This window comes from Talpa occidentalis, unplaced genomic scaffold, assembly GCF_014898055.3.
Source record: "Talpa occidentalis isolate TD23 unplaced genomic scaffold, MPIMG_talOcc4v2.1 talOcc4.9, whole genome shotgun sequence".
NCBI classification, from domain to species: domain Eukaryota; kingdom Metazoa; phylum Chordata; class Mammalia; order Eulipotyphla; family Talpidae; genus Talpa; species Talpa occidentalis.
Genome location: NW_023605305.1, coordinates 34,557,277 through 34,581,637, shown reverse-complemented (window position 1 = coordinate 34,581,637; position 24,361 = coordinate 34,557,277). Strand labels below are relative to the sequence as shown.

Genomic DNA, 24,361 nt, shown 5'->3' with positions numbered 1-24,361 from the left:
ACAGCCTATCCGCCCAGGTCAGCAAAGCCCAAGGATGACCCTAGCCCCTGAGAAGAATCAGATCCTGCCCTACCCTGCCCTCCCAAAGCCCACAGGAAGGCAGGTGGGAACACAGGTTGCTGTGTGTAGGGTAAGGAAAAAGTATCAGGCTTTTCTGCCCTCCCCCATTAGGATAGATGAGGAAACCCTGTGGTCCTGAATGCATGCCTGATGGCGGGCACCTGAAGTGGGTACACCTGGGCTGAAGGACTGAGTTTATAAGGGTGGCGTCATGGGGACGCCAGCAGAAGCAGAACGAGAAGCAGAGGAGAAGCTAAGAGAAGAGAAGCAGGGAGAACGCCAGAGAGCCCAGATAGAGTGAGGATTTGCTGGGGGCTGGGAGGACTGCCAGCCTCAGGGCCCCCCAGCACCCCTGCCTGCCATGTGCCTGGTAAATCTAAATAAAAGACCTGCAAAAGCCACTGAGGACTCTGACGACTCCTTTACCCGGTCTGCTGGATCAGAAAAGCTGCTCGGTGGTCCTTCCTGCCCCTACAGTGTGATTAGAGGCAGGAGGAGACAAGTTGCCAGGAAGAGACAGTAGCGGGGTACTAGATCTGAGCAGGCTTCCTGGAGGAGGCACTTGGGGATTTGTCCAGTTGTAATGGGGTGCTATGCTATATCCAGCAAGTAGTATTAGGCCCATTTGGGAATCCTGGGGCAGGAGCCTGGTTTTTAATGTCTCCTGAGGCTGTGGAAAGGCAGGGGTGGGATGGGTGTTCAGGGAAGTTTTAAACAAGAGGGTCGTGACCAGTGCTGGCTCAACAATGCTTTCACCTGCTCCCATAGGCACCCCTCAGGAACTGCTCCAGGTTCACCATGCTCCATGAGCCTCACCCACCCTTCCTCCTCTCTTCGGCTCTGAACCTTTGCCTGCCACTTGATGGAGAAAATGGAAGCCAAGGACATCTGTGCCACACACTGATTCCACCAGACACTCGTTCTCTTAATGGAGATTTAGGGCTGAACGGAATGACGGATCTGAAAATGGTTTGTGTTCTTAGAACACAATCAAAGGGGAGAAACTCATCACATTAGACAGCCCAGAGGGAGGGGGCAGCAGCTGGAAATGGTCAGAGGGCAGCCCTGACCCTCCACACAAGCACCCAATTGAATCAGGACTGGAAATTTGGATCCCAAGGGCAGACACCTGATTTCTCTCAAGTCCCGAGGTTAAGGATGAAAAGAAAGAATTCCCAACAGCCCCAGGGTGAGCGGGAGTGGGACCTGGAGGAATGTACCTTTGGCAATTTCTGGGCCACTAGTCCTTACCCCCAGGCCAAAATATTTGCATCACCTCCCAGTAAGGGCGTTAATGACATGGAAAGGCAGCCATCTGAGCCTGGTATGAGGTCCAGAGCCCAAAGCCCAGAACTGCAGTAACCACATTACACCCCCACCCCTCCCCAGGCCTGGCTTCACCCCCGTGAGGCAGGTGGAGGTCCCATTACAGGGGTGAGGAAACCTAGACCCAGAAAGATCCCACAGGGTTAAGGAGCATGGGCATCTGGATCCCCCAGCCAAGGTGAGAAGATCAAAGATGCTCCCTGGGGAGAGGTAGGGCAGCATTGACTGGCACCACATTATTCCAGCAGGAAAACTGAGGCTCAGGCAGATGGTGTGAGCATCATAATTTAGAGGGTGAAGGAGGCAGAAGAAAGAAGGAAGTAGTAGGAAAGGTAGAGAAATAAGAAAGCCGGTGTTGGAGAGAGAAAGCTGGTCTACCCCGATCTAAAGAACAGGAAAAAGGTCCAGATTCCTCGCAGGTGTGAACAAGTATCAGCCATTCTAGTGGTCCCCACCCAACCCACCCCAGAAACAAATCCCTCTGACCTCAGTGGTCCTTGGCCCAGACACTCTCTCCTGCTCCCCCAGGACACTTTTCTCTGAGCCACCTGACTGCACTACCTCTGAGATGAAGATCAAAGCAGCCAGCAGGGGTTCTGGGCTGAGAACAGCACCACTGGGCACACAGAAGAATGCTCTGTCATTATGAGGGCCTGTGTCCCCCAGGGGCACAGCAGTGACCTCGGAGAGGTTAGCAAAATAGAGAATTGTGGATTTTTCCTTTCGCTCTCTCCTGGCCTGGCATTCTTCTTTCCTCTGCTTTTCTCCAGGGTCACTTTCACAGAGATAATCCCAGGTTTGTTGAGGGAAGAGATGACAAAGCTGATTGATGCAAACCTGTGTTTGTAGCCAATACAGGTGCTGCCTGCCTGTCAGCCCCACCTGCAGACCCGCAGCTGCCTCTCTCCTGGGCTCACTCCTCCTAGTCATGCCGTCATCTGCCCTGGAGCTGGTTGACAATCCATGTGGCAGGCCTGGGGCCTAGTCTCCAGGAAGTATGGACATGTCCTGAGGGAGCTAAGGGAATATCAGGTCCCGCCTCAGAGTCCAGAGGGAGAGGTGGGGACCTCAGGGCTGCAGGAGGGGTAGGAATGGAGGCCAGAAGGGCCCTGAAGAGTGAGAACCAGCTCCTCAAGGCCAAGCTGGAGACCTTGCTGCACTCACCTCTCCTCTTCACAGGCCTCAGTTTTCAGGTTTCCCTAGGACCATGACATCTGCCCCACCCCTCTTAGGAAAGGCTGGACTCACACTATTTGGAGGGAGCTTTTCTAGGTCAAGTCCAACCTCCCACTCTGTGCTTGAATGTATTCTCCAGGTGATCATCCAACTCCTCTCAAATTCATTGGTCAGATGGGAGGGAACTACTTCCTGGAAGCCCAATATTTTGTTTGTTTTTTAAAAAATAGAACTAGTGTCACTATTTCCTGAATGCAAAAATGTTCTTTTCTGATCCATATTTACAATCTCATGATAAAAATTTCACAGAGAATCCCTTCGCCCAGAGATAATGACTTGAGTAATTTACTAATTGTGTTTGCACATAACTACATGTGGAATCAGGTTCTTTTTCTGTTGGGAATGAGTTCAGCTGCAAGTAGAGTAGCGTAAACAAACAAGGGTTTTCTCATGTAGCTAGAAGACCTGTGGCCACGGGGTTGATTCACCGGTTCATAGGGCTAAGGTCTCTGATCCCCCAGCACTGCCTCTGGATTACTAGACGGCCACTGCGGCTCTAGTCACCGCCTCTGTATTCAAGACCAGCAAGGTTGATCACATCTGCCTTTTTCTTTTTCTTTTTGTTTTCTTCTTTTCTTTATGTATTTGTTTCATACCTGCTTTTTCAGTCAAGAAAGCAAAAAGTTTTTCAAAAAGTAACCCCAAAAGGGCCTCCCTTGGTGGCGCAGCGGTTGAGCGCTGGCCTGCAAAGCTGCCCTCAGCCTCTGCAGTGCCGGTTTGGTCCCCAGCCACTGGTGAGGGTCCCACATGGCGCGCAGACCTCTCCTGCCGCCCGCTGCTCCCCTCAGCAGTGTACTTCGTCAGTCTGCCTGTTCTGCTCCCCGCTCTGGCTCTGGTGAATTCTCTCACCCTCCCGTGCTTCTGACTGTGCCCAGTGCTTGTATAAATAAATAAATCTTTAAAAAAAAAAAAAAAGTAACCCCAACAAATTTTTTTCTAGGTCTCTGGGACCAGATGATGTGGTGGTCATAATCAATCAGAATTGATTACCTGGGAGTGCGCATGGATCCCGCCAAAGAAAATCAAGGGAGAATTAACAGTGCTCAGTACATTCTACTTTATAATGTCCCTTTTTATTTATCACATAATGTGAACATCTTTCCATGTCAAGGACTATAGACTCAGGGGCACGGGGTGGGGAGGGTGAGCAGGGTAGTGTGGATTTAAAAAAGCAGGTACGGTGCTGGTTGCCAGGACAGGGGGCAAGGTGACTTTGGGCTACTGTTTAGTGAGTACCAAGGTTCAGGCCAGGAATATGGGCAGCGGTGGTGGCTACACAATGTGAATGAACTTAGGATCCCTGAATTGGACTCTTTTAAAAAAAAAAAAAAAAGATTTGTTTATTTATTTATGCATATAAGAGCTGGGGTACAGGCCAAAGATTTGGGGGGTGACGGGGAGGGGGTGGTGGGCAAGGCGGTTTGAGAGAATTCACCAGAGACAGAGTGGGGAAGAGGGGGAACAGAACAGGCAGACTGACAGAAATACACTGCTGAGGGGAGCAGCGAGCAAGACAGGAGAGGTCTGCCGCGCCATGTGGGTTGCTTCCTGGCCAGCTGGGGATTGAACTCATGCTGCAGAGGCTGCATATTGCTTCATAGTGCGGTGCTTAAGCCCTTGCACCACCAGGGAGGCCCTGAACTGGACTCTTAAAAAAATCATTAAGAGACTACAGTTTGTTACGTATATTTGACCACCATAAAATGCATATAGAGAGACACAGTCATTCACTTAACAACTCTTTGCTGAGGGTCTCCTGTGTTGCAGGAACATAGTTAGGTGCTGAGAATGTAACGAACTCTCGTAGACAGAGTTCTTGCCATCACAGTCCTTTGTGTGTGGTGCGGAACACAAAGTCCTCAGGGAAACTTGGAAGTTGGTGTGGCTCCAGAGGAGAGCTGGGGGCCCGGGAACCCGGGTCCACCACGGGAGCAGCCTCCACTGCTGACACGTTACTTCTCCAGATCTCCTGCCGCTGGAGGTTTAGCTCTTTGAACATCTGAGCTCTGGGAAACAGTGCCCCCCGACTTCCTGCTCTAGCTGCATCTTGGTGGTCCTGAGTATTTCCCTGGGGTAAGTTCCAGACCTGAAAGTAGCGCTCTAAGGGCAGCCTGATGCCCAGGAACATGATACAAAACCCCCTCAGAAAATAAAAAAGCTTGCCTCATTTCCATTCCCACCAGCAATGTAAGAAACACCCCTGTTCTTCCATATTCTGCTAACACCACCTGCTGTGATCCTCTTTACCAAATATCAGCGGTGTTATGGGTGAAACAGAGGTTCTTGTTTTAATTTGCGTTCCTTTCATTATTCCTGAGGTTGAATATGTTTTCGTTTTTTCTTTACGTGGTCACAGATTCTCTGTAGGTGAACTTCTCTTTTCCTGTCTTCTCTTTCTCTCTCTATCCAGCACTGACCACGCCCCCCGTCACTGATTATCTTGCAGTTACCCCAGGGGGCTCGGGGAGACCTGACCTCAGACAGACATGGGTCACTCAGATCTCTGTCCCCAGTGCCTGGCACAGAGGTTGGCATCAAGCTAGTGCTTGGAGAGTATTTGTAGCCAGAATAAATGAATGAATGTGTGAAGAAATGAATAAACGAATGAAATCTACCCTTCCTGACCCCAGGCTGGCTGATCGGGCATCCAAAGCCTGCTACTGCCCACCTCCCAGCCTCCCCAGGTTTGCTCTTGGCTGGGTCAAAAGAGGAGAATGCACAGGTGACTCAGCGAATTACCACACCTGCAGGACCACTGTGGGGTTGTTATCTGAACTGGGCACGTCCTGGGTCTCTTGGGCCCTCTCTGGCCCTGCCCTGGGCAATCTGTGAACCAGGTATGGACTTGACCAGGGCTCCGGTGAAAGGCCCAACCTCTGCCCCAGGTGCCCTGTTCTGCTGGGCTGGGCTTGTGGTCAGCGATGAGGAATCTGGGGCTCTAGCTCCAGCAGGGCTCAGCTCTGACACCTACCTTTGTGGGTGGACAAACCTTCTACAGATCAGGGTGGAAAATGGAACCCTGCCATAGGCCATGAGCCACATTTCTTGCCACTGACTTGTTCCCCACATTCTCTTTGCACCTACTAACCAAAAAATGTCCTTGCAAGTCCTTTCTTCATGTCACTCCTCTGCTCAGGAATCATCATCTTGCCCATGAGATCAAGTTTGTGTTCCATGGTAGGAATTCAAGAAGCGCTGTGGCTAAGCACTAGCCTCACTCTCTGACTTCGTCCACCCACTCCAGTCAGGCTGGTGTCCTCTAGCTGCTTAGCAACACCTTGCCCCGTGCTGCCTCTGGGCTTTGCTGATATAGTGTTCTCAACCTGAGATGCTCTGGCCCCTTCATTCTACCTGTTTAGATCCTGGCTTGCAAGCCCCACTTTTCTAGGTCATCTTCCAGTCACTGAAGCCACATTCAAAAACAGAAGATGGTTTGCTCTAGACCATTCCAGGCTCTTGGGGGTTGTGCTAGGACTCTGGACTTTTAAAGCTTCATGGAGGAGTCCAATCCTATCAGCCTAGCCAGGTCCATCAGGCTGCATTTGGCAAGTGTTGGTCATACCGTGCGGGATAGGCTACTAACCCCACATCTACGCTGGCCCCTGACGTCTACACACAGTGCCCTTGACATGCATGATCCACGTCTTCTCATGTAATCTTCACAACATGCTAGTAGGTAGATAATATTAACCTCCTTTTATTAAGAAAGAAATTGAGGACAAAGTCCAGTCTCAAGCCCAGGGATGATCACTACAAAGCTGGAGCTTCTCACCCTGTGGGTTCCTGAGTCAGTGAGCCTTCACCGTGCTACCTGGTTCGGTTCAATCCGGGTCATTTTTATCCAGTTGCACCAGCACTGCTGATACTTGTTTTTGCTAAGTCCTGGGGATAGAAATGGGGGCAGGCATCCAGAGGGGAGCCTGGCACACGCACACAGGGAGCGCTGGGAGCAGAGCAGTGCACAAGAGGGAAGAGCAGGGTCAAGCTCCAGAGAACAGGTGAAATTTGAGCCAGGCCGTGAGGGACAACGGACACATCCAAGGTCATAACAATTGTCACAGAGCCCAAACTCACTGCCCCCAGGGTACTCCCTACCCCAGTGAAGGGCAGGGGCATTCCTACAGAGCCTTTTCCTCCCCAGAGAGTGGAAACTTCCAAAGTCTCTCTGACCTGGCGGGAGGGTGAAAAGAGCAGAAATTTCTGCCCTGGCACACAAACCTGAGTCTGGGGCTGAAAGCTGGAATCCCAGCAGTGCCTCCAGGGCCTACAGCACCTCTCTGGCTCTGGGGACTGGCATGTAGACTGAGCCCATTCCAGCCCACTGGGTGGATCATCCCAGAGGCCCAATGGTGAGCTTCAGAGGAGATTGCAGCTTGGCAAGGCCAAGGGAACAGAGCCCAATGGTGAGCTTCAGATAGGTCTGAAGTTGGTGAAGCAGATGGGTGGTCAGAACATTTCCCCCCCCCCCAATGCTGCACCCTACTCTTCAAACTTTTAAAAACCTGCAGATCCTTTTGTTCAAACAAAATATAAGTATATTCTGCTCCTCACCCTCTACCGCCCACAGTCACCAGTTGGCTGCAGAGGAGGAGCCTCTAAGCAGTGAGATCTGGGAAGGAACAGCAGCTGGGAGCAGGCCTGGCCCCCACGGGGCCCTGGTGTGCCACGGACAGACGTGAACAGCTCTCAGAACCTGGCATCAAGCGAGGCGCTCTGTGACCATGTGGGTTAGCATCAGTCAGAGCGCACGGGAGCCAAGGCTGAGCCCCTCCAGGGTGCACTAGTCCAGCAGCTAAAGTGAACCAGGGGACCTCTCTCCTGGCTGGAGGACAACTGCTGCCTCTTTGTCAAGAACCACTTTAGCTTGGGTCTATGCCTTTCTCACTTCTAGAAAAGAGTGATTGAGGGGCCAGTGGCCAATCACAGACTTAGCTCCACTTCCCAACAGGAACCACTGTATAGCAGCACCCCTCCTCAAGGCCTCCCCCAAGACACTGGCCCAAACCCAAATCCCCTCAGTCCTCTCACATCCTTTTACAGACTCCACTGCTCTCTCACCTCAGTAAGTGATAAAACCAACTGTGAACTCCCGGTGAACACTGAGTGGTCTTACCTGCAGGGCATTGGCAGCTGGAGTCCATCAAATCCCTACCACCCACCCCCTGCAAATGTCAAAGACAAAGGCCTATCATCTCCCTTTTGCACAGGAGGAGACTGAGTCACACAGGCCATCGGGCTTGCCCGAGACCACAGAGAAAAGTGAATATGTAATTCATCATCCAAATGGGATACTTTTGAGAGTGAAGGGGCACACTCCGGACACCGAAGCAGGGACGATGTGCATAAACCAGGGTTGTCCTGGGCAGAGCAGGCAAATGAGTGCTCCACACAGCAAAGTGGTGGGGAACCGGGTCTGGAGCTTCTCCGTGTCTCTCCACTGCCCAGAAAGGCCGATCCCCTGAAGCAGGGTTAGCTCTTCTCCCCTGGAGGCCTGGCACCCTGGGTTCTCTGGTGAGGCCTGGGGAATGCGTGAGTTAGGAGTCAGGGATGTGGGGCTGCACATCACACAGCTGCCCCCACGGTCACGCCTGCTGTGTCTGGTGTTCACTTTCCAGAGAGTGCCTGCAGGCCGGCCAGGCAGGATGCCTCATTTATCCTGCCCAGAGGCGGAATGAGTGGTTTTGCATAGAAGAATTTGCAAGTGAATGAAGGTGACCCCTTCAAACTTTGCAAATTCTTTTTTTATTTTAGCCTTTTCACACTGGTGCTCTCTCTGACAGCAAGTCATCTTCTCCCCCCACCTTAGTAAACAGAGCACAGGGCACACTGCCCCTCACCCCATGACACTTGGGGCCACGTACAGGGGCACCTGTACACAGAGGGATCTGCCCATGGCCCAGAAAGTGGGAGTATGTCCCAGTGCATGCCTTTGCCTCAGCCAGGAACCCCAACTCCAGTTGAGAGGCCCAGCCCAGGGGAAGGTCTCCCTCATCCAGGGGGCCGAGGGTATAAGCTCTCAGTAGTCACTAGATGATGAGCCCTTTGAGGACAAGAACTTGTATCCATTCAAGTCTGTTTGTCCCTAAAGATCCTTGCTGAGTGTCTAGCACATAATAGATGCTCAGTGAATCAGTGGATGCCACCTGAATCAAAGTGAGTAAAGGCAGGAAGGTAAATTTCACCTATAATCCTAAGTCAATAGAGATCTGCAGGGATGGGGGCGGGTGTTGTTCTGGGGACATTTTGCCTGATTTTGCATCTCCTACACAGGCCTTGTGGAGGTTTAAATGCTGAGAGACTAAGAGCTAGGGAAGTGGGGAGGGGAATATTAGCTGGCCAGTTGTGTAAACCCTCAGTGACCTCCAACTCCAGGCCAAGTCCCAGGCTGGGAACAGATGATACCCAGTGAGCCAGCAGTGATAAAGTCCATGGCCGAGAGGGGGCACAGAGGAGCAGGACTAGCTCATTCCGGGAGGCAGCCACAGCAGGACAAGCTTTCAGAGGACATCTGAGCAGGGGCTTGAAGGAGGGACAGGCAAGGGAGCAGAGGGCATGCTGGCAGAAGGGACCGCCTGGGAAGGGCATGGAGCAGCGGGTGAGTGTGTGGTGGGGCATGGCTTTGAGGTTGGAGGAGAAGAGAGCATGGTGCAGGGCTGACCAGGGAGACAGTCTGGAGGCCAGCAGAGGTCAGTCACGGCAGGTGTGGGTCAAGGCAGTGGGATGGGGTGGGAGACATGGTTAGTTCTGAGGGAAGACCGATCACACCATTCTCCAGGGGTTTGAACAGACTTAACAGGAACAGGAAGCCTGAATGCCCTTCACAGAGAATCAGGGACCTGGGGGTAGCACCAAGGAGGGAGCCATTCAGGGGCCAGCTTCATAAGGAGGCAGAAAAGGCTCTGGAGGGCCCTGGCTGTTGTAATTCTTCTCAGTAAATCATTTTGCCTTCAGAGCTTCACCAAAGAGGATGACCAATTGGAATGGCCATGACCCCTCGACAGCAGTCAGCCCCTCCCTGTGCATATCTTTGCAGTTCTCAAAATGTTCTGGGGTTCATTTGAACCCCATATAGCTCCCTTTCCCAGAAAGGGCGACGAGGTCACATGGGTGTCAGCAATAGGGCCGGGCTAGAACCCAGGAGGCAGAGCTGTCTCAGCCCTGGGCATCAGGCTCAAAGTCCAGTTCCTTGTCCGGGAGGGGGTCCCCGGGGCCATCCGGAAGCCCATAGTACAAATCTTCCTCTTCCTGCTCTGGCTCTCCCTCGCCTGAGTCTGAAGCCTCCTCTTCCTTCTTCTCCTTTGTCCTCGGGGACTGCTGCCAGTAGCTGGGCAGGGCTGCCTCCTGACGCTGCCCCTCTAAAGGCTCATTCTCCAACACAGGGGCATCAATCAGGGCAAAGTCCTGGTAGCGGTCCAGCCGGCACCTGCAGACCCAGGATTCCCCAGGTGGGGGGTGGGATTCAGGTGGAGATGTGTTGGGGCTGCTGCTCTCACTGGAGTCCATGTCCAGGTCATCTTGGAAGGAAGCCAAGGGTGCAAGATCCTGGGGACAGGCCAGAGAGCTGCAGGGGTAAAGACAGAAAGAATGAGGTGAGCACTGAGTCAGACTGCCTGGCTCCAAATCCCGACCACTGGCCACAAGGCCTGAGGCAGGTGAGTTTATGTGTCTGAGCCTCAGTTCCCCATCTGGGAACACTCCTCCCTCAGGGACTATCATGAGCACCAAGAGAGCTCAGTGCTCCTAAGTGGCAGATACGATGAGGCCTGGACTCTCTGAAAGCATTTTGTGAATCTCTGGGGCCTGGATTCAAATCCAGGCTCTGCTGATGTGCTCTGTGGCCTCGGGCAGGTCACTCCCACCCTGTGCCATTCCCAGCTGTCCCATGTGTTCACTCATTCTGCCAATAGCACAGGGGACCCACTTCCTGCCAGCACCTGACTTGCCCAGGTTACACGGCAAAGGAGCTGGGTCAGGAACCAAGCACATGTGTCTGCTACACCTGCTGCCCCTCCAGCCCCTCTCATTACCAAATGTCCCCAGCCACCCCACAGTGGCTCACACCCTGTCCCCCTGGAAGTGAGCAGCACCCCCTCTCCTGTGCTCTGTGTCTTACCTGGGCCTGTTCTGAGTTGGGTTTCTTTCTCTCGCGTCTTCATCCAAGCCCCTGTGGACCACCACTGCAGCCTCCACGCAGGCCTGAGCGTCTGGAGGGCCACCTTCCCCTCCCTCACTGACTCCTGGCTGCAAGCTCCCGGGTTCGGGGGCCAGCAGGGGGTGGGGGTCCTCACTGTAGGCCATGACCTTCATCCGGATGTGGCTGAAGTCGGGCAGGCTCTGATCATAGGCAGCGTCCTCCCAGAGCCTGACGTAGGGGGGCTGGGGGCTGGGGGGGCACAGCACAGCGGGAGAAAGAACAGGCAGGTGGGCAAAGATTCACTCAACAGATATCAGTGTGGTCCTCCGCCCTGCCTGCCCTGGGCCTCTGGGTCCCTGATCTCCAAGAAGCCTTTGGGGCCATACTGTACCCTATTCATGGATGAGGAGGCTGGGGCTCAGCGAGGTGAGCTAAGTGGTACCAGTCACTCTCAGTCCAGTGTTCCTGTCATTCTGTCTCTCCAAAGTGAACCCCTAGGGTTCAATCATGCAAGGAAGCCCAGTTCACATCCTGAGTTTGTTGGGTTCTAAATTCTATGTCCTTGGGGACCAGTAGGTTAATATTTGTAATCCTGTTTATTTTGAATAAGTCCTTGAAGCAGAGTGAGGGTCCCTATTTTGCAGGGAGACACATCAGCAGGGAAAGCCCAGCTACTGAGCGCTCCCTGCGGGCCAGGCTGTCAGTAAGCTCCTCTAGACCTCTCCATAACTCTGGGAGATATTGGGAGGAAACTGAGGCATGGAGACTTTGCTGGCTGTCCAGGGAGTGGTGATACTAGGACCCCAGCCAACGGGTTCTCTCTTGCTCCCACAGTCCCTCTGTAAAGTGGCTTCCCTGCCTGGGACAGAGGAACAACAGGGAGGAGTCCAGGTGAGGGGCAGCCTGAGCCCCAACTCTGTCATGGGGCTCTCTCCATGTGACCAGTCCTGACACCCACTCAGGGTCTGTCATTTGCCCCTCAGACATCTGGTCACCCATATCCCAGGAACAGAAATACCATCACCACCTCCTCCCCCAAGCAAAGTAGAGCGAACCTCAGAGCCCCTGCCAGACTCTGGACCTGCAGCCCAGCCTTCCGACCATAGAGTCCCAACCTGAGAGACAACAGTCCCATGGCCTCTCCAGGACTCGAGTCCTCGGCCCTGTCCTGCTGAGTAGGGCTTGGCACCTCCAGGGAGAAAGGCAGATCTGCTCTGATGCGTCATTGATTCCTATAAGGTTTGGAGCTTATGAATGCACTTCTGGACCCTCAGTTTCCATGTCTGCATCAGGGTCTGACATGCCCCCCTACCCCAACACACATGCAAGGTTCCTATGAGGACTAATGGAGAAAATGGGTGCAAAACTCCTGAGATGATCTCTGGTGCATCGCACGCTCTTAGTGATGACGATGCACACCTGCAGAAGGCCCGCTGTGCACTAGGCTCTGTTCTTGGCTTCTATTACCTGACTCAATGCTCCCTGAAGCCCTCCCTCCTGCCCCACTGGGCCTGGCACCTACCTCTTCATCTCTGCAGCAAGCCCGTTCTCCAGCAGGCCCATCGCCTTCGGGGACAGGATGCCTTGGAAGTCGGAATCAGCAGGTATGAAGGTGATCTGCAGGACGAAGGGGAAGCTGTTCTGTGGCTGCTGGCACACGCCCTTGGCCGCTCTTCCCACCTCCTTCCCTGAGCATCGGCTGAACCCTGGGAGAGAACCAACCAGAGGGGGTCTCCAACAGGAAGGGACTGCTGGGGGCCCAGTGACAGAGGATGGTTGGATCTCCGGGGTCCTGCTCTCCTGGCTCTTCATTCACCCATCTTCACTGAGCATCTGCTATACACCTGGCACTCTTCTAGGCATTAGGGGGCAACAGTGAGTGGAAGAGTCAAACCTTCCCTGAAGGTGCTGACATTTTGTTAATTCCCTTCCTCACCCAGAGTCCAACCATGCTGGGTGCAGAGCAGGCACTTAATCACGTCTAGAGAATGAGTGGAAAGTAGCTCCTTGTCATGTGCTTCTTGGCATGGAGGCTGCAATGCAGGATAGAGAATTGCATGTCTGGGTTGCCCCAGGCTCTCTGGGGTCAAGAGGTCCCTGAAAGTGCAACACTATGGGGTGGGCACCTGGTGTGTGTGTGTGTGTGTGTGTGTGTGGGAATCATAAAGGAGACAGTGGGGTGAGGTAGGAGCCCTGCACTGGGGTCCCGGAGACTGGGTGGGAATCCCTCCTTCGGCAAATCATCTCTCTTCCCAGATCCTCTGTGCTCTGTACAAAGGGGTTAGCCTTAAAGAGATATTTGCAGCACTGGTCACGATGGAAAAGTAGAAGCAACCCAAGTGTGTGCATTTTATCACATTTTTAAAAAAATTGGGTTAGTGATGCCTGGGGTTGATATGAGGTGATATATAAGGAGTCCCCGGTACAGTAGCTGCTGGCACATAGTAGCTGCTCAGTAAGTTACAACTCAATACTATTGAGAATGAAGTTACCTGACATCTCTGAGTCATCTCTCAACTGCAAATTTATTCAACAAATATTGTACTATGCCACTTTCAAAGAGAAAATCCTCCTTTTAGCCTTCCGATAGAGTACAGAGAGTAAAAGACACTTGTTCCTCCAGAAAAGGTGCCATGCTTACAAGAAGGGGATGATGGATGGAGATATTCTTAGAACTCATGTGGGGGGCAAGCTTCCCCCAAATATCTGTAAATAAGGCAGGGCCTGGACATCTTCTACGGTCATTAAGGATGTTTTGCGATTGTTTGCTGGAACTCTGGGCTTCCTGAAAGCTGTCTCTTCCTCTGCTCATTATCTCATGGTCCAGTCACCATCCACCTTCTCCCCCTCATCATGATCATTATTACCGTCACCATCACCACCTATATCACCATCACCACTATCACCACCAATATCGCTATATCACTATCACCATGTTCACTGTATCACCACTGTATTCACTGTATCATTACCACCATCATCATCATTACCACCATCATCATCGTCATCACCATTAACATCATCATTCCATCACCATCACCATCGTCACCATCGTTATAGGCAATGTGAAAAGTCAGGAGGAGAGCCTGGGGTATCTTAGAACAAGTCCTTCAAAGAGAGAAGGACGGGAAGAATTGAAGGGAGGGAGGGGAGATCAAACCATGAAGATGCCAGAATGCTAGACTCAGGAGTTCAAACTTCATCCAGAAGCAATGGGAGCCTTAGGAGAATTAGCAGGCCCAGGTGGCCACTAAATCTGATCAAGTCTACTTCAAAGATTCAATGAGATAGGCTGGGAGGACGTGCCAGGGCCATGTCCAGCACAGCACAGGTCATCATATGTCTGATGAACTGGAAATGTCTTCTCAGTTCCTACAGTCTTGGGTTCAAATTGTGCCTTAGCCCAGGAGACCACCTTCTTTCACCTGGACCAGGGAAGGGCTTCCCCTGCCAGGCTGGCACTTCCTCCTCCCTGATGTCAGCTTTCTTGAACTTTCCTGAATAGTAAAGACAGTCACATCCCCCTCTGGTCCCATCAACTAAAGGATAAGGCCCAAATTCCTCAGCCTGGTAGCCCAGGCCCCCAGAGCTGAGTCCCGCTCCCTCCCCACCCTCTTCCTCCCCCACCTTCCAGCTACCATCTGACCCACCTGCCTTGCTCCTGCACCTCAGGCCTTTGATCATGCTATTCCTCCTGTCTGGGATGTCTTCCCATTCTTCTCTGTCTGGTGAACTTCTACTTAGTTAGCCTACACATCCCAGCTCATCTCCTCTGTGATGCCTACTCCCTCCCTGTCAAGCAGAAAATTGTTTCCCCCATGAGACACCAGCCCCTCAAAAACAGGCACGGTGTGACTCGTGTTGGTATTGCTACCAGGACTGGCTGGTATCCGTTAGCCCCACATCTCAATGGGCTAATTCCATTCCCTTCTATTTCTTTTCTTTTTTGGTGCAGGTGCTAGAGAATGAACCTGGGGGCTTATATTTATATTTCTTTCCATCCAGATAACTCCCATTTGTCAGGCACTGGGAGGCGCTAAGAGCCAGGGGAGGACCCATAGGGGGGAGAGGGGGACTTACCCTGTAGCGCACCTCCTGGCCTATGACACACTTTCCTCAGTATACCCATTCACGAAGCCCCTGACCCTGAAACACTCTCGCCCGCACAGACCCGCACAAACCCCCCATGCCACAGCCACCAACCCCCCGAGCAGTGCCCTCCAGCGGGCTCCTTGTCAGACACCACACCAGGTCCCCCACAAACAGACCCTACTGGCCCCTCCCACTCAGCCATGAGTCTCCCTCTGAGAGGCAGGGGGCTCCCTCAGCCAAGGTCACAGAAGTGGGGCATGAGGGAAAAGGGATAGAGATCTGGGTCTGGTGGACATTAAAGTGTGTGTGGTTTCCACCCTGCCGTGCCGCCACAGCACTGAACACGTGGATCTATCAACAGTTACTCATTAATGCCCAGCAGTACCCCTGTGCACGCTCTCCCTCATCTCCCTGCCGCCCAGTCATTCTGCCCACCACCCCAGAGCCACTGCTGGGAAAGAAGGGGGGTGCAGCAAGGACACTCCCTCACGTCCTCCCTGCTGTGGCCCCCTTGCTGGCCCCCAGGGCCCAGCCAGCTCATGCAAAGAGGATGTCAATGGTGTTTGTGATGGGTGACTCGGCCCCTCTTCACCCGGTGACCTCCACTCAGGGCACTGTACAGACAGAAGCAAGTTGACTGTAAACTGCTCAGTAAATGGCCACAAACCAGCCTAGACCGCCTCAGCACCGAAAGCGCCCAGAGCCTGGAGCTGCCCACTGAGGGGGCAGGGCTGGGAAGGCAGGCCCAGGCCCCAGGAACCTCCTCCCTCCTCCCTGAACCCCCAGCACAGCTACTCAGGCTAGAGGTGAAGAGGGGTCTGCAGACCACTAGACGTCAGGACCAGCAGGCCCTTATAGTACCCCCTCTGCCACCCCCGTTTCTGACTCACACTGTACAAATGTAGAAATTAGTGCTCAGAGAAGGAAGTAGTTTGACCAAAGTCTCCCAGGCAGAGGCAGAGCCCAACCTAGAACCCCCACCTCTCTCCTTGTCTCCCTGGTTCAGCCTCTCACCTGCTGCGTGACCATGAAAAAGTCACTCAACCTCTCTGAGCATTGAAGGATTACAACTCCTGACATGCCCATCCCACAGAGTAGTTCAGAGGATCAATCTAGGTAAGGGCGCAACCCCTCACCTAAATAGAGCCCTCTACATTTTACAAAGCATGCCAATATCCATTTCTTCTCTAACTTCACAATAACTACGTGAGGCTGGGAGAAACAGGGGCTTGGAGCGCCGTTTTGCAGATGAAAGAAACTGAGACTCAGAAAGACAAGGACCACACAGGGAGTTTAAGAGAGAACCAACACTAGAACTCCGGGCTCCCAAACCAGTGCTCTTCCCATCACTAGCAAGGCTGGGAGGCATCAACACTACGACAGACAGAGCCCAGGCAGGCCAACAAGCTTACAGCCAGCCCCGGCCCTCCCACAAGCTCCTCGGCAGCCCTTCCAAGGAGGGTTGTGAGCTCCGGCCCAGCGCTGGCACATTAGAGCTGGGAGACCTCAGCTTCCCGAGCCTCCAGCTTCCCCACCACAAAATGGACCTCCAGGAGGTACCAAAAGGTTCAGGCGGGGGCTGGGCTGCGCCAGGAGTTGCAGGCGCCAAACATTCAGGAACTTGGCACGTGAACTATGGGTTGGGTTTCACCATGCCTTCCCCATGGTGCCCAGTTCAGGGCTTCAACTCCTTCAGGGGCTTCAGATCAATCCTTATGATAAGGGAGAGAGGGAAGGAGGGAGGGAAGGAAGGAGGAGGGAGCAAAGGATGGAGAGGTGGAGGGTGGAGGGGTGGAGGGTGGAGGGTGGAGGGTGGAGGGGTGGACGATCAGGAGACAGAAGAAACAAGGGCATGAGAAGGCAAGGACGAGAAGGAGAAGATGAAAAGCTGAATGATGGGTGAGGGCACTGATGTCTGGAACGGGGGCACGGCCCCAGGTGCTTCTGAAGCCAGGCCCCCCAGCGACCCCCACCACTGCCTACCTTGGGGTAGCACTGGCACATGCTCCAGATGATGCCCCCGATCACCATGACACTGCCCATGGCGTAGAAGGTGCCGTAGACCTGGGGCCGGTCATGGCTCATGAGGAAGGTGCCCAGGGCCAGCAGGAAGAGTCCCAGCACGATGAAGCCGATGCGGAAGGTCTTCTCGTCAGCCATGGCTGCCGGGCCAGGTCCCCTGTGTGCACTGCCGGCAGAGGGGGCGCCAGCGAACCAGGCAGATACCTGCACACACTCACAGCTGTCGGGGTGATGCTCAGAGTCACAGCTGAGCAGGGCTTAGGGTCCAAGGGGGGCAGGCTGCCCCGAGCCCCGGCTGCAGTCCCTGGGTGTACCAGCTCACCAGTGCTGGAGGAGTTCCGCTCTGATGGCCGGTGCCCCCGTCCACTCACTTTCACTCCCTCTCACCTTCCCTCTCGGCCCTCCAGGAGTGTGTATGTGTGTGTGTGTGGGTGTGTGTGTGAATCTGAGGGAGGGAGCAAGAGGGAGGGAGAGGGGGCGGTTACGGGGCTGGGCCCCAGCCAGGGCTTTGACATCATTCACCGCCTGTGTGGGGCTGAGCTGAATGGACAGGCGGGTCAACACCTTCCGGCCACGAGAAGCAGCGTGCAAGGCTGCAGCCCAGGACATCAGAGGAGGAGTCCAGATCCCTTAGGCTGGCACTTTAGAATCCCAAAGAATTCTAGACTCTTTAAGGCCAAGTGCCCACCTGGGTTCAGGAATGATGTGTACTGGACAGTGGCTGCACTCACGGCCGTGTTCGAAACATGCTGTGGGAGTTGACTCATTAAAGAGAACCCCACGAGGTAGGCCGTTCAACCCCCACTTTTCAGGTGAGAAGGCCGGCAAGCAGCGTGACGGGTCCCACAGCTAGAAACCAGAGAGCAGCTGGGATTGGGCCCCGGTGCGTCCCACAAGGGTTAAAAGTGCAGGCTCTGGGGGCCACAGGCAGCCTGGGCTTGGGTTCTGGCTCCCCTCCTGAGGGGCAGTGTGGTCTCAATCAAGTTCTCTTCTGTGACGCGGTTTTCCCCCTCTGTGCAATGGGAATCCTAGAAGCAACTCCCGGAACCAGAGCTGCCCCCAGGCCTGGCCCCCCGAGTTTCTCAGTCCCCTTCACCCTCCACTGCACACAGGCAGCTGACCCTGCGCTGAGGGACGCTTTCCTGGCCTCCCGACCTTTGAATGACAGGCTAATGGTGGGATTTCAGTCCTGGGCAGAGGGAAAGAATCAGATTCCCTTGCAGGATTATAAAGATACGAGGGCCATCTCTAAAAGAAAACGTGAGCTTGTGGTTGGCAAAGTTTTCATCTGGCACCCTGACTTTGTAGGCTTGGAGAGTCACCGTCTCCCTGTCCCCCAACACAAGCTGTGCTTGTTGGGGATACCATACCTCTGCTCACACCACCCCTTCTGCCTGGCGTTCCCGCCCACCACACTGTGTTTAGCAGATGGGTCTGGTCTGTACCTTACGGTTTGCAGGGGAGGCTCCCTGAGCAGATCTCAGTGTCCCCTTATAGCGAGAGGTTGCTGAGCATCTGAGAAGGGCTGAGGGTGGCCAGGGGGAGTCAGACCCAGGGCAACATGGGCTGGTGGTTCCACTCTGGACTTGAGGGAGGTATCAGGCCACCTCCAGGGGTTATAGGAGAAAGTGATTTTATAGAGGTGGAAATGCTTTGAATCTATGTCTATTAACAGGGCAGGACCCTCCAGGGACATCTGATAGAGGCTGAGAGCAGGGAAGCAATGAGTGCCCCTCCCAGAAAAGGAGACCTGGGGGCCTCCCTGGTGGCGCAAGGGGTTAAGCACTGCACTATGAAGCAATCTGCAGCCTCTGCAGCATGAGTTCGATCAACAGCCGCCAGGGAGCTACCCACATGGCGTGGCAGACCTCTCCTAACTTGCCCGCTGCTCCCCTCAGCCTTGTGTTTCAGTCAATCTGCCTTTTCTGTTCCCCGCTCTGTCTCTGGTGAGACCTCCCACCCCCCGCATCTCTGGCCTGTGCCCCAGCTCTTGTATGCATAAATATATATATATATATTTTTTTTTTTTAAAAAAGGAAACCCAGGCCCACAGGGGCCCCAGCCTGCCGCAGCTGGCCCCTGGGTCCACTCTGGTCTAGTCCAACAAGAGCCTCTGGCGCCCTCTGGTGGCTCCACAGGCACCTTCAGGCCCTATAGTGATCGTACCCATTTTCTAGGTGAGGAAACTGAGCCCGGGCAGGACTTCCCCAAACTGAGGTTGATGGTTGGGCGGGGCCCAGGACCCACGCAAGCCCAGCCCCAGTGAAGACGAATTTGATCCTTAGCCCTGCCTGGGAGACCTCGGCATCTCCCAAGCACTCTCTGCTTCCTCTTTTCTTTCCTCTTCACGACCCCAACACTCCAGCCCCCTCACCGTCCTTTTCTCCTCCCGCAGGTCCACAGCGAAGGTTGCGTGGGAACAAGTGTGCTGGGTGCATCGCAAGTGCCGGGTCATCCGCCTTCCTGCTCCCCTGCCTCAGACTTTCCTCTCTTGCCAAGAGGGAGCCCGCCAAGGAGCGCGTCAGGAATCCATCGTCTTCCAGCAGAGGGCGCGCCAACCACCGTTTCTTCTCCTCGGAAGGCATTTGGGATCCTGGCAAGATGCTCCAGAGGTCCAGTGGGGAAGGGTCACACCCAACTGATAGATGCAGAAAAGGAGGTTCATGGGGGCAAGGTGAGCGGCCCAAGGTCACAGAATCTGTAAATAGCAGAGCTGAATCCAGACCAGGTCCCCAGGGAGTCTCTTGTTGAGCACCTACTATGTGCAGGGCACTGAGCGCTCTGATAAACACAGGATTGCAGAGAGTGATGGTGTTACAGGGCAGAGAGAGGGGCCCCCCAGACCCCGCAAACCTGCGCGCTCTAAATAGGTTCTGCCATCTGCCGCATCAACACAAAACATAGGAGACTTTAATGGGAAGGAACTTTTAATACAATTAGGAAACAATACAGGAAAGGCAAAGAATAGTTTCTAAATCAAGCACCCAAAGTTACCCGTCCCCTCGTGGGTAAAAGTCCATCCAAATGGGACTGGCCCAGAGCAAGGCCCCAAAGCCTGCCACAAGTCTAAAGCGTCTTCCAGTGGGGACCCACAGAAAAGGATCAGAAACCACCAGACAAGTCTGGAAGGAAAAGAGCAAAATCAAAATCAAGACAAAAACCGCCATTGTCACCTCCTCACAGGTCTCTCACCCACATCTGTATCAACCAGTCCACGACCAAAAGGCAAGCGCAGTTTCTTCACATGTCTCTCCATTCCATGCGCCTCCTCCAGGTCTCCTTCTGGCTCTCCATCCTGCTTCCTTCCTTCCTCAGTCTCCTCTGCAGCTTCTTCTCTCCCTGCTCAGCTCCACCCTCCCTTGAGTGGGGCAGAAAACCTGGAACCTTCCCCTTTCCTGGGGACCACCCTGTTATAATAGCAGTTGGTTCTACCTTCTGGGGCACAATTTGGTAAAGGCTCTGAGCTATGCCTGAGTTTCAGCATGTGCACAAGCAGGAGAGGGCTTGCCTGGCATGGGGGAATGGGTGAAGGAACAGAGGGACAGATTCACGGAAGGGATTCTTGAGAAGTCAGGTGGACTTCTGTCAGGGCAGGAAAAGCAGTTCAGGCAGAGACCATCATATGCAAAGGCCCAGGGGCAAATAAATACTGACATATGACTGGAGATAAAATTCTAAATGCTGTGCATGTGCATTTCACTCTTCTAGAGTAAAAGTCAAAGACCTTAAAATGACCTACAAGGCCTTCAATAATTTACTCATCCCATCAACCCCACCCCAATCTCATCTCCTGCCCTGCCTCCCCTAACTCACACCACACCAGCCCCCCTAGCTCCATGTTCTTCTTGGAACATATTGGTACCCCAGGGCCTTTGCACCAGTGCTTCCTTCTGCCTGGAAAAGTCTTCCTTCAGATATCTGTTTGTCTCCATCCCTTACCTCTTTCAAGTATTTGTCTAAATGTCAAATTCAGTGAAGCCTTCCCTGGTGTGATACCTAAAATTGCAGAACCCTCTCCCTGCCCCACAAGGTAGTCCCTGTCCTTCTTTGGTTTATTTTTCTCCATAGTTCTCATCACTATCTATCAAACAATATGCATTGGTAATTTATCTCCTTTCTTGTCTGTCTCCTCCCCTTGGAACTCAAGCAGCCGTAGGGCAGGGACTTTGTTTTGTTCCCTGTTGTATCCCTAGGGGCTAGAACCAGGTAGGCTTCCATTCCTATTTGGGAATGAGGGTGAGTGTAAGTTCCAGAGGAAAGGGAGGCAAGAGAGGGGAAGGCAGGAAGGGTGGGGCCCCTTAGGGTGGGGCCGTGTTAAGGTAACCAGTCCCTTTTGGGTCAGAGGCCAGCAGGGAGCCTCTCAGGGGCACATGCAGGAGAGTGACATGTCAGATTTTAATTTTACAACAATCCCCTGGTTCCAAGATCAGACTGGAAGCAGCAGCAGGAGATAGCGGAGGGGAGGAGAAAGGTCTAGCAGAAGCCTAAGGAGAAAAAGATTTATGTGAACACTTTAGGAGTAATTCATTGCAGGGAGGGAATTTCCAGTTGGGAAATTTCCAGCTGACTTAAGGTGGGAAACTCTAGGGGGTGGAGTCTCCACTCCAGCCTGCCCAGAGGGTAACAGGAGGGCCCAGGGAAAGCACTGGAGAGGCCTGGCCTCCTGAGCCTGAGCCCCTGACATCCCACACCTGGTGGTAGGCCCAAGATACGACTCTGATGGTGGGTGAAAAAACCAGACAGCCCAGACAGGAGGAAAGAGAGCAGGAAGCAAGCCAGTGGCTGTGGGAGGCTTCTGAGCAGCAGCCCGGCCTCTGCTGTCGGGCTCCTGTGTCCCCAGTTCACAGCGAGGCCATTGCAGCTCAGAAGGGGTCTGTGGCTTGCCAAGCAGGAGATTGCTGGTTCTGCCTCCTGTGATGGTGACCTTGAGCAATTTACTGCCCCTCCCAGGGCTTTCAGTGGGGACTGGAGGAGCTGGCTTGGAGAGAAAAACAAAAGTTTTCTCCAGTCCGCCTGCCCTCCCCACTGTACACCCCTCCAGGCGACTGCCTGGCAAAAATGGTAACTTCAAGTCGCACCTGCCACTCATTAACTCACCTTCCTGGGGCAACTTGAGGTGGGAGTGGGGGGCTGGGCTCTGCTTCCAATCTGGGGCCAAGTTAACCCTTTTGGAATTGCAGAGGAAACTTGATAAATCCTGGGCCCCTCCCCTAACCAAATAAATCCCTGTGACACATATAGGAAACTTGTGTCAGGTGGGGGGTGGGGGGCAACTCAAGGTCACACTGGGAGGTCAGGGCTAAGGCAGGATTCAGACCTCCATCCCCAGAATATAGGAAGAGCTAGGCACAGGAGGGGAGAGAGGGAAGGAAGCAAGGCATGGAGGACCCAGGGTTTGGATGGGGGACCCAGGGTTTGGTGATGAGGGAAAGGCTGGGGTTTACAGAAGATCCACAGTCTGGCTTGGTGGCTAAAGGCGGGATTGACATTTATTGATTCACTCAGTCGGTCAACAAATATCTACAGAGATCTTCCTGATGCCCAGCATCTTTTCTAGGCTTTCCTGAAGCTTGCTGGTGGGATTGTTAGGGGGAAAAGGATGTCCCAAAGCTATTTCCATATAGGCTTTGTGGACTCCACCCCCACCCCAGGTCAAAGCCAAAGACACTGGGAACTCCAAATCCCATCACCACCAAAGGGAAGGTGGCTGGGACCTGAGGGTGGGGTTAAGCAGCCAGGTTGATATAAAGGCAGACACGTGGGCTTTGGGGGACCCCATTTTGGGCTCTCCACCAGCTCGCAGCGTCCGGCCAGCTCTGAGAGTGACTTTGGGTTTCCAGGTCGTCGGATCGGGTAGGACGCATTAGCATTAAAGACTTTATTTCCCTATTTTCTCCCTGAGTTGTACATTTTCCTTATTTCCTTTCCTCTTGTAAATAAACCTTTTATTAACCTTTTTGTGTGTGCCTGTAGTAGAGTATTTGTAAGTCCCTTTAAAGCGCGCGGGTGAGGACCCACAGCCAGGAACCCATTTAATTTCAGAGTTGCTCTATAACAGGATGAAACATACAACAAACAAGCAAAGGACAAATTTTTAAAAGTAAAATGTTAAATGGTGACAGGTGTTAAAAAAACAAATGAGCAGGAAAGAGGCTGGCGTGCAGGAGGCCAGGTGGGATTCAGTTTTTTAACAGGGTCAAGGACGGCCTCGTGGAGAGAAGGAGGTGAGGAGGTGACCCTGGGGGGAGTGTCTGGGAAGACAGTACCAGTGCCCAGGCCCACAGAAGGGTGTGGGTGGCAGAGAGTAAGTGGGGAGGGCAGACCCACTTACTTACAGGGCACTGGCCCTGTCTGCACACTGAATTAACAGTTTTGGGGCTCAAGTGAGCAGGGAGCCACTCAAGGTTCTGTGCTCCTGCTAGATCTGGGTTTGATCAGGCTGAGAGACACCACAGTGGAGACCACACTGAGAACAGACTACAGGAACATTGGCAGGACTGGGATACTGGATGTGATTCCAGGCCTGGAGCCCACCAGGCCTGAATGAAATATTGGCTCTGCTTTTCTGCTCTCTGATTTTACCTCTCTGAGACTCAGTTTCCACACGTGTTACATGGACATACCACCTTTAGCAGCCTTGATGGTGTGAAACAATGGCAGAGAGCCTGGCCCAATATGCCGGAAGCCCTCAGGGAATGCCACTTTTAGCCAGCTAACTAAACCTAGGACTTTGAGTCCTTGCTTGCTGTGTGACTGTGGAAAGGTTACTTCTCTGAGCTGGTTTTCTCATCTGTGAAATGGGGTGGAGATGTAGGGATGCAGAATGTGGCTGGACAGAAAGCAGACATTTCTGCCATTACCTGCAAACTAGGAGAAGTAGTGAGCTCCCTGTTCTAGGAGGTATGGGAGCAGGAGCCAAATTTGACTTGATGGAGAAAGTGTTACCTCTATTAACAAAATCTGGCAATCTATCTACTTAATAGACAGCTGCCTCTGGGCTAAGAAACCTGTATGTATTATCTGATACACTTGCGTGAGCTGGCAGGTCAAGGTGCGCTCACAGTGTCAGCTGCTGTCATCTCATTTAATCCCCACAATTTAATTCTCTGAGGCAGGAGCTGGTGCTACTGCTGTTCCCAATTCCCATTTTACAGATGAGGAAATGGAGGCAGAGAGAGGTCAAGTCACTTGTCCAAGGTCTCTCAGCTGGGATGTGGTAGAACCTATGCACAGGGTGATTTGAATTCGGAGTCCATGTTCTTTTGGTTATAAACATGATACGACTTTAGGCCAGTCTTGGCTCTGTTTCTGGGCCCTGGTTTGGTCACTGCACAACAAAATCTCCCAGCTGACAGCCAGCACTAACTGCCAGCCACGAGCATGCTATGTTGGACATTCTGATGCAGCAGGGACCCTGATAGTTGCAGCCCCCAGCCCCCAACATCATGTGTGGTAAAAGAACTATCCAGCTGGGCCCAGGCTGCCCACAGA

The 24,361-nt window shown here is 53.3% G+C and overlaps 1 protein-coding gene across 1 annotated transcript; it reads right to left on the bottom strand.

The window, feature by feature from the left end:
* Nucleotides 1-9,726: 9,726 nt before the first annotated feature.
* Nucleotides 9,727-17,039, bottom strand: BSND (barttin CLCNK type accessory subunit beta). Its single transcript, XM_037499828.1, has 4 exons — nt 16,832-17,039; nt 12,279-12,373; nt 10,736-11,011; nt 9,727-10,183 (listed from the first exon to the last, which is right to left on the bottom strand). Exons 1-4 carry the CDS (start codon nt 17,006-17,008, stop codon nt 9,775-9,777), a joined length of 957 nt encoding a protein of 318 aa, XP_037355725.1. The 5' UTR covers nt 17,009-17,039; the 3' UTR covers nt 9,727-9,774.
* Between the last annotated feature and the right edge of the window lie 7,322 nt (nt 17,040-24,361).

Coding starts and splice junctions, on each gene's coding strand:
- BSND (XM_037499828.1), bottom strand. CDS start 17,008: ATGGCTGACGAGAAGACCTTCCGCATCGGCTTCATCGTGCTGGGACTC. Junction 12,374..16,831: donor TGTGCCAGTGCTACCCCAAG/GTAGGCAGTGGT, acceptor TTCGTCCTGCAG/ATCACCTTCATACCTGCTGA. Junction 10,184..10,735: donor CCAACTCAGAACAGGCCCAG/GTAAGACACAGA, acceptor TTACCCCTGCAG/CTCTCTGGCCTGTCCCCAGG.